The sequence below is a fragment of the Aedes albopictus genome, chromosome 2 (assembly GCF_035046485.1).
Source record: "Aedes albopictus strain Foshan chromosome 2, AalbF5, whole genome shotgun sequence".
Classification (NCBI taxonomy): Eukaryota; Metazoa; Arthropoda; class Insecta; order Diptera; family Culicidae; genus Aedes; species Aedes albopictus.
The window spans coordinates 9,553,752-9,569,751 of record NC_085137.1 but is presented as its reverse complement, the minus strand read 5'-3'; the positions used below and the strand labels follow the sequence as shown (position 1 = coordinate 9,569,751).

Genomic DNA, 16,000 nt, shown 5'->3' with positions numbered 1-16,000 from the left:
TTCGTTGGCTGAAATCGCAACTAAATTTAGTTGTTCATTAGGGTATCAACTACGATTCTTTCAATTCTGAGCCAAATCGAACTCGCCAAACCGGCGTGTTGTATGAGACACTGGAGGTTATCCAATTTCCCATATATTTGGACTGAACATCCCATACAAACCTTCTACTCATTTGCGCCAGCTCAGTTTTCAACCGATTGAGTGGAATCTTTCACAGATTGTTCTTCTCATCCAAAGGCACGATTCTAGAGGGTGCGGGGCATTCAATGCGTCCCTGCAGAATATCTGATATGAGTATAGCCCTGGTAGTATTCTACGGGTCGACAACAGCTCCCCGTGGATTAGCTGGCAGCGGCCTTCATTACTTGGTAAACAATATGATTTGTTCCAAGGCCAACGTTGAAGAGCGTACCTCATAAACCGTCGTTGAACCAACTCGATCCTTCCGGCCCCGTTTGTAGAACGAATTCCAAACAACCGAGCAGTACTCTAGTATGGATCGGGATAGAGCACAGTACAAGGATTTAAGGCAGTGGTGCTCATCCTGCGGCACTCCAAGCCTTAAGATGCGGCCCGCGGAGTACTTTAAGACGAATCGAAATTTTTGAACGATTATTTGAAATAACTCGTTAAATTTATTAAGAAATCAAACAAACAAAACATTCCTGATCAATTTTCACAGTGTTGAACACAAATTAAATGATAAATAAACAATAAGAACAATCCGTTCTGGTAAGATTCGAAATTGCAAATCCGAAATATTTCGGCATTTCAGCTAAGTCACGAAGCCAGCTTATTTATAATCGAATCAAATGAAAGTTTGATAAAAATGTAATCTTGAATCATTTAAAAATTAGTTGCAGTTTTTATACGCAGTCAATGCAACGCTGAGCAAATATTTCACATTTCGCCTTCCCGAAGAACATAAGAACACAAAGCACGAAGTTTTGACAAAATTCTCACCAAATCTCAACTTGGTTGTCAATATTACTTAATTTTCACTGTTTGTTTAAATTTCTATTATAAGACTCACACATTTTTCGAAACAAAACTTACGAATCTAATTTGAGTTGTCCAAGTGAAACTCCTGAACAAACTTAAAGAAAAAATCTCAGGCGAGATTCATAAAGCGTCTCCTGTGCCCTTTTGGAGAAACTTTTCGAAACATTTTTGGGGAAAAATTTTAAGCAACTCCAAGTGAAATCCCAATTAACATTTTTGCTGTATAAGAGTTTATGAGAGCTGCCTTCCAAAAGCTTTTGCCCCATAAGCTGTTATGTAACTACTTTTTTAGTAGGGATATATGGCGAAACTCAAATCATCCTGGAGAAAATAAAACTGAAGAAACTCAATGGCGATACTGCATGGAAATTAAAGGAGCATCTCCTAGAAAAAAAGTTCTGGTGCCACTCTAACAGAAATTTGTTAAACAACTTTAGAATAAATTCCTCGAGCAACAAAAAAAGAATTTTCAGGAGTAGCTACAAACAAGATTTCAGGACCAACTGCATCAAGACACAAAAGATGCCTGAGGAAAATTTGAACAATAAATTTGAAGCAACTTATGCAGCAACTCTAGAAGATAATGTTGAAGAAACTTCCGGAAACAATTGTTAAAAATCTAATTTTAGAAGAAATTTAATGATGAAGTATTTCACCAACTTATGAAGAGACTTATGGAAAGAATTTACTAAAATCTCCTGGAAATTTTTCGGAAAAATCCGGAAGGAGATTTTCTTGGAAACGATTAATGAGGAATTCTTGAAGTAACTTCAGGGCAGTTCCAAAGGCAAATTTAAGAGGATTTCTTGGAAGTATTCCAAGAGAATTCTAGAAAAACTAAAAAAAACTTCAAGAAATTTCTCGAATACCTTCTGGAGCAACTCCACAAGAAATTTCAGGAGAAAATCCAGCAAACCTTTTTGAAGCGATTCAAAAGAAATTCTTATGAAAGCTGCTTGACAAGTTCTTGAATTGGCTTCAAGGCAATTCTAAGGGCAACTTCTAAATTGTTTGTTTGAATTTCATTTGAAGCTCAAACGTTCTTCTCAACCAAACTTATGAATCTAAATTGAACAGTTCAGATTTTTAATAAATATGCTTTAGAAATGTTCTTTTTGTTGTTTTTGTGCATCGATGTTTTATGCGGCCCGCAGGTCAATCCCGAATTGCAATTGGCCCGCGGTATCCTCCAGCCTGAGCACCACTGATTTAAGGCAATAGACATCCGTGAACTCTTTAGCAATTCTGAATATGAATCCTAGTACGCTCGAAGCTTTCCCGACGACGTAACTGATATGCTGTTTGAAGTAGAGCTGTTCGTCCAAAACTTCACCAAGGTCTTTGATATGACTAACACGTTCAATTTGGTTACCTGACAAACTATAATTAAACAGTATAGGCCGTTTTTTTTGTTCGAGAACGAGATCGCCGAGCACTTAGATGGGTTGACATGCATCCAACTGACGTTGAAGGAAGCATCAGTCTTCAATCGAGCGAACACGGACGTATAGTTTAAGATCATCCGCAAAGGATGATCGCGGTCCTTGGAGCAACAAGTTTTTTTTACATCGTTGAAGTATAACTGTGAGTAATACTGAGTAACGCTCTATGAAAGCGGAAACTCGAGCATGACTGTTCGATTTTTCTCTGATATTGTACAACATTTTGTGAAAACATGAGTGATATCATAGAGCTCTCTACTTTGAAGAAGACAATTGGAGGTGCTCGTTACATTCGGTGACAGGCCGTGAAGAGACTGAAATGTAGCTCTCGCATTTACAATCACATACGTAAATACTTGATAAATCTGTGTTTGACCATTAAAACCCCTATTTTGATAGTACTTATATTACGTGAGTCAATTTCTACAGTTGATCGTTTCCTTAGCAATTAATGAACGACCTCTAAATCTAACCTCTCTCTGTTGGTTGTTGCTGTTCTCTTCATTCGACAACTTTTTAGGTTGAAAGTCGCAAGCTTAGATGGTGGCGTTCGAAACATTCGTATGGGAGATGGCTTCTTTACTGGATATCGCTCAAACGTTGTACAACCTGACGAAGTACTAATCGGTCTATATATCCCAAAGACCTCTGTAAACCAGTTTATCGCAGCATTCAAACAAGCTAGGCGTCGTGAAGACGATATGGCCATTGTAAATGCTGCGTTCAACATAACCTTCAGAAAAGGAACGGACGTCGTTGAACAGGCTCATCTATCTTTTGGTGGGATGGCTCCAACAACTGTGATGGCCAAGAAAACTGGTGTCGCTTTGCTCGGCAAAAAGTGGGATTGCAAGTTGATCGAAGTGGTGAACGACTTGCTGGCTGAAGAACTTCCTCTGAGCCCAAGCGCCCCTGGAGGGATGATCCCCTACCGTAGATCACTAGCGCTGAGTTTGTTTTTCAAAGCCTACCTGGAAATAAGTGACAACCTCACAAGAACAGTTCCGGGTCATGAACCCGTAGATGATCGGGAACGAAGTGGCGCGGAAATCTTCTATACTTTGGTTCCAAAAAGTGCTCAAATTTTTGAGCAGGTTTCCAATGATCAATCAGCCACTGATCCAATTCGAAGACCGCAAGTTCACACCTCAGCATACAAGCAGGCCACAGGTGAAGCCACTTACTGTGACGATATTCCTAAATACTGTGACGAACTATACCTCGCATTGGTTACTAGCACTAAAGCTCACGCAAAAATCCTATCCATCGACGCCGCGGAAGCACTTTCGATGGCGGGAGTTCGTCGATTCTTTTCCGCCGCAGACTTAACCGATGAGCAAAATCAGTGGGGCCCAGTTGTAGAGAATGAATACGTATTCTGGAAGGACGTCGTCACGAGCCAGGGATTGATCATTGGTGCAATCGTAGCAGATAATCAAGTCATTGCTCAAAAGGCCGCTCGCGCTGTTAAGATCGTCTACGAAGAAATAAGTTCACCAATCGTAACATTGGAAGATGCCATCCAACACAAATCCTTCTTCCCCGGTTATCCCAAATATATGATCAAGGGCAACATCGACGAAGGCTTCGCACAAGCCTATCGTATTGTCGAAGGAGACTGCAGATTGGGTGGACAGGAGCATTTCTATCTGGAAACGCACACGTGTCTTGCTGTTCCGAGGGACTCGGATGAAATCGAACTGTTCACCGCCACTCAACATCCCAGTGCGGTCCAGCAGTTCGTGTCACGGGCTTTGGACATCCCATCGTGTAAGGTCTTTTCGCGTGTGAAGCGACTGGGTGGAGGATTTGGCGGAAAGGAGTTCCGGTCAGTGTTACTGGCTGTGCCGGTTGCACTTGCGGCTCACAGAATGGGTCGACCTGTGCGATGCGTGCTAGATCGGGACGAAGACATGGTCATCACCGGTACTCGACATCCCTTCTACATCTCGTATAAGGTTGGCGTCGACGAAAACGGACGCATATTGGCTGCTGATTTCAAGGCTTACAACAACGCCGGTTGTTCTATGGATTTATCATTTTCGGCAAGTTCAACCCGTAAAAACTAAGACGATCTTGTTTTGGTAAAAAGGCAATTTTTCCTTGGTTTCAAACATGTTACCTCTGGTAATATTTTTCATAACCAAGGTGAATAGGGCAAGGACGTTGTCCAGATTTTGAATTTTTACAATAAGAAGATCGTCCCGGGTGTTTACGAGTTAAGGATCCAACTGACCCTCGTAATCTATTTTAGGTGATGGACCGTGCCATGTTCCATATCAGCAATGCCTATGATATTCCAAACCTTCGGGTAGAGGGATGGGTTTGCAAAACGAACATACCGTCGAATACAGCATTTCGGGGCTTTGGCACACCGCAAGCCATGTTGGCTACAGAAACGATGATGCGCCACGTGGCTAGATCGCTCAACCGGGACTATTTGGATCTCGTGGAACTCAACATGTGCGAGAGTGGATACGTAACGCACTACAAACAACAAATAGAGAACTGTAACCTACAAAAGTGAGTGCGAACAAGTTGAAAATGAAATTGCAAGTGTTTTATATGCCAATTATATGCCAATTTGATTTTCTTATTTCAGATGCTGGTCAGAGCTGATTAAATCTTCTGATTTGAAGGCTCGTCGCACCGAGGTTGATCAGTTCAACCAGCAACATCGTTGGCGTAAACGAGGCATTAGCGTAGTCCCCACAATGTACGCCATAGGATTCGATGCCATCCACATGAACCAATCCGGTGCTCTGGTACACGTCTACCAGGACGGGACAGTTTTGCTGACTCACGGAGGTGTCGAGATGGGTCAAGGTATACACACCAAAATGATACAGATTGCAGCCTCCGTGCTTAAAGTGCCAGTCGACATTATTCATATTTCTGAAACGGCCACCGCTACGATTCCCAATACTCCACCAACGGCCGCTAGTCTGGGTTCGGATCTGAATGGTATGGCAGTGCTTAATGCCTGCGAGATAATCAACGATCGCTTGAGACCATACAAGAAGCAATTTCCAGATAAGGACTGGAACACCTGGATCACCAAGGCCTATTTCGATCGTGTATCTTTGTCCGTTGTTGGTTTTTATGCTACTCCGGATGTTCATTTCGACCGCTCAACCAATACGGGCAAACCTTTCACGTATTTTGTGTACGGAGCAGCTTGTTCAGAAGTAGAGATCGACTGTCTGACCGGTGATCATCAGGTCATCCGTACGGATATTGTCATGGATATTGGTTCTAGCCTTAATCCAGCCATCGATATCGGACAAATCGAAGGAGCTTTTATGCAGGGCTACGGGTTGTTCACTTTGGAGGAGTCGGTTTACTCTCCGGATGGGACGCTTCTTTCGCGAGGTCCGGGGGCATACAAAATCCCCGCCTTTGGCGACATTCCAGGGGAGTTCAATGTTTCCCTATTGACGGGAGCACCGAATCCAAGAGCGGTGTATTCTTCGAAGGCCGTGGGAGAGCCACCACTATTTTTTCAGCGGCATCAATTTTCTTTGCCATTCGAGAAGCCATAGGAGCCGCTAGGAAGGAGCAGAATTTAAACAGCGATTTTAACTTGGTATCACCGGCCACAGTCGCCAGAATTCGAATGGCCTGCCAGGACCATATAACGAACAAAGTAAGAACTGATTATAGCTGTAATTCAATTAAAAATTAATTTTTTTTTATTCAGTTTTCAGAAACAACAGCGGGATCTTTCGTGCCTTGGAATGTTATGCCTTAAAACATTATATTTTTCAAGTATACTCTTACGACGATATTGACCCTTTTCATCCCGTGGCTTTGACGGTTATTTCTATATGTATCAAAAAAGCATTTCTGAAAAAAGGGTAAATGCTGTTCAAGCTGTCTCGGGCAACTAAAATAGTTTGTATTTAAATCAACAGTTTTTTATATCTTAAACAAAAAAAATAGAAATAGAAGTAAAGTTCCCCAAATGCTTTAATAATCGAAATTTTGTGTTGTTTTTTTTTTAATCTGCAGCAAATGTTTAGCAGTGGAATGCCCGAATTAATTTTTATATCCGCGAATAAGTTTCACTGAGGTGAACTGAGCAATTACCGGGAACCGACTTTTGATAATTAAACCACACGATGGTAGATTTCGGAGCTGTTGATAAAAGACGTCTAAGTCGCAAAGCAGTTCGAGTTGAAAGAGACCGACAGCCGCCGGCTCGTGTATATTTAAAGGGTCTCGGTAGAATACCGTTTACTATAAATCTTTTTTATAGCATACACACATATTTGTTTTTAGCACATATGAAGTACATATTAGTCCTTCCTTTTTTCGAGCTAATAGCTTATCTATTATTTTACAAAATTTCATTTTATCGATAATTTTAACAAACAGTTCATTGGATCATTTAACATTAAAAATATTCGAATTCACTTTTATGATTAGTTCTTCTTGTTCTCTTCGACCGCCTCGGCAAGCCATCGAGCACCAGGTTGGCATCAGACTTCCGCTTTCGATTCGGCTTAACAACTTGAGATTCGACACCGCGCAATTCGCACTCCGGGAAACCCCGGAAAGGCTCCTCGCTCGGCTCTTCCTCGTGACTCGTTTCTCGTGGTGTTGATGTTGATGGTAACGGTGATGATGGCAGTGATGGACCAGGATTATCGACAGTGCGATCGACATGCACCACCATCCTTCTTCGCGCACGGCCGTCCGCATCGTCTATGAGCTTAACTTGAGTTCGGTGCGCCGTGGTGATTATACCGCTTCCAATCGTAATCTGTAAAATATTTTTACAGAAACGTTTTACAAAATACGCCTTCAACCATTTAGCCTGATGATGAGGATTGCTATTCTTGTACCATAACGCATCACCCGCCATCAGACTATCCAAAGGATCTTTAGTAGGTTCTTTTCCAATATCATTATGTGATCCAGTGGTTAGTTCATCATTACGCTTATGATTTGTTAATGGTACTTGTTTGTTAGTTTGTCGCTTAGGATTAATCAAATCGATTAACAATTTAGGAGTATAACTTAAAACTTTTTCGGAAGGAAAGCTACCATCCATCGTCACATTATTTCTAAAATTTATTAAAAACAGGCTAATAAGATCCTCCAATTCTATGCTTAAGAGTTCTGGGTCAAGTAGAAACTTTTTCAATACATCTTTTACCGTACGAACTAGTCTCTCCGCCTGGCCATTACTAGCAGGGTTGTATGGAGGACTGTTTAGGACCCGTATTCCTTGCCTCTCAAGAAAGTTTTTAAAATCATGAGAATTAAATGGAGGACCGTTATCAGACACTAAGGTATCTGGAAACCCAAATCTAGCAAAATATGCTAACAGTACTTTCACAACTTGTTTACCTGTAGTTCCATTTTTCATCCACTCAACTTCCACCCATTTTGAAAAACTATCAACGATTAACAAAAATACGTGATGCTTAAAGTAGAAAAAATCTATGTGTACTCTACCAAATGGTCTTGTGGAAGGAATCCATTTGGTGTCTATTTTCGGCTTTGGGTACACTGCCATACTAGCACAAGTATCACATGCACTAACAAACTTTTCTATGTCAGCATTTATACCATTCCAATACACCGAGCGTCTTGCCAGTTGCTTCATTTTTACGATTCCACCATGGTTGGCATGCAACAATTTCAAAATTTCATGCTGCAATTGCTGTGGTATTATTACTCTATCCTGGTATAGTAAACAGTCGTCTACCACTTCCAATTCATGTTGATTCGCAAAAATATTCATGAATTGTTTTTCAATTCGTTCTGGCCAACCATGGTTCAAGAAAGTCAATATCTTTTGTAAAAATGCGTCAGTTTTCGTATGCTTAGCAATAACAGTGAAATCAACTGGACAAATTTTGCTGAAGTTAATGCTTTTGATGCAATCTAAATCAAGCTCTTTTGGAACCGACTGCTCTAATGGGAATCGCGAACAAAAATCCGCATTACCCATTTTTGCAGACGGCCTGTACTGGATTTCGAAATCATATATCGACAACTCAAGTATATAACGCTGAAGTCTTGTCACAAGCATTGCATTTTTACCTTCTTTCCCAAATATTCCAACTAGTGGTTTGTGGTCAGTGAATACCGTAAACTTTTGTCCATACAGATACTTATGGAACTTTTTGATTGTGCATACAAGTGCCAGCGCTTCCAAGTGAAGAATTGGGTATTTCTTCTGGGCAGAATTTAGTGAAAAGGAAGTAAAACAAATGGGTTTCTCTACTCCGTCAACAGAATGTGCAATAACTCCACCAAGCCCATAGCCAGAAGCATCAGAGACTACAACAATTGGTTTCCTGGGATCATAAAATTCGAGAAAATCAGTTTCAAGAAGTAAGTACTTTGAGTTTTTAAAAGCCTTGTCGCATTCATCATTCCATACAAATTTAACATCCTTCTTCAACAAGTTATACAAGCAATATAACTTGGAAGACAATCCAGGAATGAATCTGTTGTAATAATTTACCAAACCTAAAAATGACTTCAACTCAGTAACATTTTTAGGCGTTTTAGCATTTTTAATCGTGTCTATCTTACTAGCACACGGCGACAACCCTTTTTCGCTAATTTTATGACCCAAGTATTCTAAGCTGTTCACGAAGAATTTACATTTTTCCCAATTAACCTTTATATTTGCTTTGGACAATCTATCCAAAACAATAAAAAGTTTCCGTTGACAGTCTTCAAAATTAACTCCAGCTATGAGAACATCATCCAAATAGACAAAAACCCCATCAATTCCTTGCAAAACCTGTTCCATTATCTGTTGAAAAATAGCTGCACTAGAGGAAGCCCCTTGTGGCAGTCTATTGTAAGTAAAAAGACCTTTTATGGTGTTAATTACCATGAATTTTCTAGAACGTTTTGTTAATGACAACTGTGTATATGCTCCCTCTAAATCGAGAGCACAGAAAACAGTATATCCTGCCAAACCAGCAAAAAGGTCCTGAGCAACAGGTAAAGGGTATGTATTAGGAATGATGAGTTTGTTTACTGATACTTTACAGTCAATGACTAAACGAATATCGTCATTCTTTTTCCTAACAACTATAACAGGAGATGCCCATTCACTTGTTTGTATAGGAGTTATAACATTCTGTTTTTCTAACCTATCTAAGTATTCTAAAACTTTATCCCTCAATCTGTAGGGAACGTCATAAAATTTCTTAAAAATCGGTTTGTCTGTTTTTAAAACCAACTCGGCTTCATAACCTTTAATGGGAGTTGAGAAATCTTTAATGAAAACATCAGAAAATTTGTTCCTAACATAATTCATCACGTCTTTGTTCTTGCTGTCAATTAAACTGTTAACCATTACTTGTCTGTCAAAATAACATCGCCATTCTGGAAAGAAAACATCTAACCAGGTTCTCCCTAATAAAGGAACAAAGTCATGATCACAATCCAAAACTATAAGTTTCAATTTTGCCTTTATATTCTGAAACTCAACCGAAACAACAACTTCCCCAGCAATCTTCAGTCTAGAACCGTTTACCACTATTAGATTATTTAAACTTTTCTCAATGGGAACATCGAATTTTGTCAAATATAACTTCTTCCCAATCACAGAAACAGCGGAGCCACTATCAATCTCCATTTGTAAATTGATTCCTTGAATTGTTAGTTCTAGTAAACATGGATGACTTATATTGTTAACAGACAAAACATGCATGCATTGTAATTCACCTTTATCAGAATCATCACTCTTTTCGTCCCAGGAAATACGATTCATCATACTGGACAAGGTACTAGTCTCAGGCTCCTCCATATTCACGTTGTTGATCGGGTCTTTCTTATACTGTTTCAACTTGAAACACTTCCTTCGGACGTGTCCAACTACCCCACAATAGCTGCACACCCTTTGATCGAAGACCAGCTGCCTACCGGTTCTGCTATCCGCTCGCTGATTGCTTGCACCCTGGTATCTGTTCCGATGTTCTTGGAATCGCACTTGCTTGGACTGTCTGGATTGTGAAGTATGGTTTCTACAATCGTTGTAGCCATAGGAATTTGCGCTAGGCTGACTACCTCGTACAGGAGAAACGGACGGAGGATTGAAACCTAGTCGACTTTTGACTGGTCCTCGGTTTTGAGCTAACTGTTTTACACGCTGCAAGAGAGCTCCTCGCCCACCAACAATGGAAGCAATTTGCCCTAAGGAACCGTCCTGTGTCAATGCTCTCGCATTGGAAGTAGCCATTTCCCATGTTGTCACCATCTTCTCAACCTGAGCCAAGTTAAGTTTTTCGCTATCCTCAGCCAATAACTTCTGTTTTAAATTGTCATCCGACAAACCAATCAAAATGCGATCTACTATGCGGTCCTGCTTGTCGTTCTTAAAATTGCAGTATTCCGCTTGGAGTTTCAGCGAAAAAACAAAATCACTGGCTGTCTCACCAGGTTGTTGAACCCTGGAGCCAAATTTGTAACGTTGGATTAACGCGGAATCCGTTTTATCCAGTTTTTGTTTCAGCTTTTCGATCAATTCATGATAAGGTGCTGCATCGAGTAACTCATCACTAAGGTACAAGCTCTGAGCTACCTCGAACAAAAAATCTCCTCCAAGTAAGAACATTTGATCCTTTCTGTCCGCTTCTTCTACTTTATTCACGCGAAAATGGTATCCTAGGCGCTTGAACCATGACGCAAACGATTGTCCTTTGCGGTACGGATCAATATTTGGCGCAACGTGAGACATCGTTTCAAAGGCGATTCGACCTATTTCCGGTACCTGGCAACTTCACCAGAAAGGTCACGACGGACGCACACTCCAGCAAGAGGAAGGAAAATCGTCCGGTAGTCCGGGCTTTGATCAACGAAATCGTCACCGCAAACGTCACGGCCAGTCAGCAACAATCAACTTCCAGACGGAACGAGTCTTCACACTACGAAACGGCCTAACAGCTGCAAAAATGCCGAGCCGTACCGATGGACTTCTACACCTCTACCGCTTCTGCGAAACGCCCTTCGCGGGTTACAAATAATTCCTACCGCCACCAACGAAATCCGTAGCGTCGTCGACCGGCAATTCGCAGCCTTCCCTGGATGGCTAATCCGCCGCTGCAGCGTCGACACAATGTGACCAACGAACACTTTATCCGCTTGCTGTAATCTGCTACCGCCGGCGGTCCGAAAAATGCAGGAGATTCGGCGTTTTGTTCGTATCACGAAATCTGCTGCTGCTGATACGGTCCCAGAGTGAGACTGGCTGATGCAATCGGCTGTTGTCGGCACTACGGTGAATTCGCCGCCGCTGGTTTGTTCTCACACAGCCCACTTTCACCAAGGGGGAAAACACAACCACTGTCCGGCTAGAGTTCACACCAGCGAAATTCGCGATTTTTGTTTCGTTTTCACACGCGCACTATTTTACGTTCACTTTTCTCGTCGCCAACTTTTATATCCGCGAATAGGTTTTACTGAGGTGAACTGAGCAATTACCGGGAACCGACTTTTGATAATTAAACCACACGATGGTAGATTTCGGAGCTGTTGATAAAAGACGTCTAAGTCGCAAAGCAGTTCGAGTTGAAAGAGACCGACAGCCGCCGGCTCGTGTATATTTAAAGGGTCTCGGTAGAATACCGTTTACTATAAATCTTTTTTATAGCATACACACATATTTGTTTTTAGCACATATGAAGTACATATTATTAATAACGTTATCATAATCTGAGGATAGCTGCATAGACTCACTTCTGATTAACTTCTAGCTTCTAACTTCTAGCTGCTGAAGGTCTTTCATCTGCGTTGGGGCACCGATTACATTTTGGACTGTCTTACCTATTCTGTCTGTAGAACAACTAGGTAGTAGGTGGACTTTTCCACTGTTTCCGACGCTTTACTCCAAATACTTCGCCGTTGCACTGTTGACCGCTGACCACAAGGTGCTTTCCCAAATTGGGGACTACGAAGGTGATGATTTTGTTTGCGGTTTTCTGTGAGAAGGTGAAGGAGGGAAGATTTTTTGCTTTTTTTTTCACTCATACTCCCATAAGAAACCCCGTAGGAAGAAAGAGTGTTTCCCGGCTCATCAACCTTCGTAGTCCCCAATTGTATGCCACCGTCTATCACCGAATGCGAGAGAGTTCGTGAGGCAATATCAGGCTGGATTCATGGGTGAACGCACTACAACGGACCAGATATTCGCCATCCGCTATAGTGTTGCAGAAATGCCGCGAATCCAACGTGCCCACACATCACTTGTTCATCGATTTTAAATCGGCGTATGATACAATCGATCGAAATCAGCTAGGCATAGTAGATTATTCACGAATACGGATTCCTGGATGTACCTACTAGTACGACAGATCGGCGATGGATCGAGTGGTGTGCGTAATACGAATCGAGTAGGGTCGCTTTAGAGAGTGTGATAAGCAAAGCGGGGATAAACACGAGATGAACGATTTTCACGAAATCCGTTCAGCTGCTTGGTTGAAATTTCGCTGATGATATTGCGCATTTCCCACCCCACTGGACCCCTTTCGCAGTTAGTATAAGTGCGGGATCGTGAATAAAACTGCGATTTTGCATCGAATCGTGTCGGTGTCTTATGCGCACTTATGCATTACAAAGTGCTGAATAAGTGCGCAGAAGACACCGAAACGATTCGATGCAAAATCGCAGTTTTATTCACGATCCCGCACTTATACTAACTGCGAAAGGGGTCCAGTTGGGTGGGAACTGCGCAATATGTATAGATATTACAGCAACCGGGACCCGTGGCGCAATTGGTCACACGTTTGCTCCATAAGCAGATGGCCCCGGCACTTTCGTCAGTTAGTCTTTCCCCCTAAGAGCAGCTGAGCTGACACTGACCCTCTTCTGAGCCCATGGCTCAAACGGACCCGGATACTTGGACATCGGCGAATGACAACCCATGATGGACCCCCAATCGGACTGGAAACAGGAACAACCAACAGCCACACATCAACATCCTCGTGCTCATTATTCTGAGTACCATGATGGGGTAGAACCATAGACTAATTTCAAGACCTCGATGTACCAAAGAAAACGATCAAATTTTCGGTGACCACCCGCATAGAGAATTACAATTTGTCTTGAACTCCATACAATAAATTTCTTCTTTCTGATAGGGTAAGTCTATGACAAATTGTTGTTTTAGTTTCAAATGACATGAAACTCAAAGCATTGGATTATATAGAACGCTTCATGTGATCCATGATAAGTGGTAACAATGTAATGTAACGTACACTCATTGTTGAAGGGTAGAAAGATGAAAGCTTGTAAGCAACGGTAGCAATATAATTCCACATTATGCCAAATTGTTAGTGCTTGTTTTGGATTACACACTTACATACGTAGATTTCACTATATGCTACTGATGTTCAACAATTTGGCAAGTAGTTGCATGCATCAGTATGTGTGAACGAATGGGATCCGATGAAGTGCTTGCTCTCATGAAAATTTTCACAAAAAAAAAAAACAAATCGAGTAGCGTCGGACGCGGACCGGCCGGATCCAATCCACAATTTTGTAAGTGCCCGGTTGCAAAAATATATATTTTCTTTCACCGGATCGAGATCTGCTTATTCTTATCGTACCATTAGCGGTAAGTATTTTGATCAGCGTGGCTTACGCAGATTCAATTCAAACAAAAATAAATTGTTCTTCCTTTCAGTCGAAAACGTTATCCATCCGGAAAATCGTCGGCGGCTTCGGCCGCATCGGCAGCCAGTAGTCTTCTTCTTCTTCTTCTTCTTTCTGGCGAGCCGACACCGTTCGGCATCAGCTCTAGTTTAACGTCCGCCTATTTCTGGTACTAAGCCTAAACACGGACGGTCAGGGAGACATCCACACACACCCGACACCCTACATATCGAACCCATCAACACATGGGCCGGGACCTACGGCTTTACTTCCTATCCGAGGGAAGGCGTGATCAGATATTTTTGTCTCAGAAATACCGACGGCGTCGACTAGGATTGAACCCAGCCAGTAGTCGACCACGGTAGGCGACAGTGCGTCGGAGGCAAACAGCACCCTTATTACCAGTCCCCGTTCCCTACCGAATGTGCTCCACTTCTGTCAGCTATCGATGTGGAATCCCGTGCCGGATGTGACGGAAAAAGATGGTGCTGACCAAATTGGAGGAGTTACTCAGGAAAGCGTTCTCCGTGAATGCACGGGGTGGCGTACCTTTTGCTGTATATGAAAGCTCGTATGAAAGTTGAGCCGACGTGAAAATCTGACTGCTGACCATGGCCAATCCGGGAGTGTACGACGACCAGAAAGCCAACACAACAAGCACTGTTGGAAGGAGCTCATCACGAGAAATGCTTTTGAGTTGGACAAGGTTAGCTTTATCGGTCCGATGGTGTTTCTTGCCGGACGGTAGAACACGATTACCAGGGAGCTGATTCAAACTTAATTGCTGATTTGATGGTAATGCCGCGAGGAATGGAAATTCGGTGCTTGGAAAGAATGGACCCGTTTATGATGAAAATCCTGGAATTGTGGAATTTTCAAGGACGTTTTGGTGTTAATGATTGCGGAGAAAAAAAATAATTTTGAATATGAATTTGATCCTAGTTATTTTAATTAAAAGTTTTAGGTATATAATTCATGCTTTTCTTTTAATTAAGGTAATAAGAGCTGCAATGCAAGATTATATACTGTGTATACAAAGTAAGCATTAGTCTGTATTTACAATAGTATGCGATTTTTAAATCACTCAACTCAAAGAATCACATCCAAGTAATAAATCTAAGATAATAAGATAATTTAGAAGAAATGCTTACTTTGTGTACTCAGTATATATACTTGCATTATTGCTTGAGCTGCTTGATTATTTATTACAAAAAAGATACATAAACAATACAGTATGCTGTCGAATCAAACATACAGGACAATAAACAAACATTATCGTTAAATGTTACAATTTTCCTTCACATGCGGTTCAACAGTTTTGCAACAATATGACTTAAAATTGTCGTTGCAAAAAATGCACAATATGGCTACAACTAGGCTTATTGTATTGTGAAAATTTTGTTCGGGAAAAAAGCCGATTTTTTATGGTAACCTAACTTAACCGCCTATTCGCCATATTGTGAAATGACCCATTACAATTTGCCAAGTGGTATACTACATTATACAGACACTACCATTTGAAGTGAAGGGGGATATCATGCCATATTGTTCAGGAGTGGTCGCAAGTGGTTGTGGACAGCATGCGATATAGTACGCTTTTTGTTCACAACTATGCGGGACCAAAACAACAGCCCTTGCGGCCGCAGGTTCCAGCTACTTTCGGATAAAATGCCACTTTCAGAATAGTTTAGAGAGTTCAGGAATGAAATCCGGCACATATAAGCACAAAAATCACCGCTCACTGGTACTAGACAATAGCTTTCATTAAACTTACCTTCCATATACAATCTAATAACACGCAAGTAGGGAAGCTTCTTGAAGATCTGCGGATCTTCCATGTTTCAGTCCTTAGTAATATTCCTTCATACCACTCTTCCCATATCTTCCAGAACCGTGTTTTTGCTCACACTGTTTCAAACTTTTGAACATCA

General features: G+C 41.5%; 2 protein-coding genes across 2 annotated transcripts; one reads left to right on the top strand and one right to left on the bottom strand.

The window, feature by feature from the left end:
- The first annotated feature begins 2,864 nt into the window (after positions 1–2,864).
- LOC109429794 (xanthine dehydrogenase) lies at positions 2,865–6,273 on the top strand. The gene is given in 5 exon segments (XM_062854717.1): positions 2,865–4,489; positions 4,699–4,967; positions 5,047–5,947; positions 5,950–6,090; positions 6,145–6,273. Coding segments are annotated over 5 exon segments (2,844 nt in total). The 5' UTR covers positions 2,865–3,007; the 3' UTR covers positions 6,196–6,273.
- Positions 6,274–6,663: 390 nt separating this feature from the next.
- LOC109622403 (uncharacterized) lies at positions 6,664–12,106 on the bottom strand. Its single transcript, XM_062849124.1, has 2 exons — positions 10,146–12,106; positions 6,664–7,209 (listed from the first exon to the last, which is right to left on the bottom strand). The coding sequence occupies exons 1-2, from the start codon at positions 11,155–11,157 to the stop codon at positions 7,160–7,162; spliced, it is 1,062 nt and encodes a 353-aa protein (XP_062705108.1). The 5' UTR covers positions 11,158–12,106; the 3' UTR covers positions 6,664–7,159.
- Positions 12,107–16,000: the final 3,894 nt, after the last annotated feature.

What these genes read in the sequence shown, in the direction of transcription:
- LOC109622403 (XM_062849124.1), bottom strand. Translation starts at nt 11,157, where the DNA reads ATGTCTCACGTTGCGCCAAATATTGATCCGTACCGCAAAGGACAATCG. An exon ending in GAGTGATGATTCTGATAAAG is followed by an intron (nt 7,210 to 10,145) that starts GTGAATTACAAT and finishes AATATTTTACAG; the next exon opens with ATTACGATTGGAAGCGGTAT.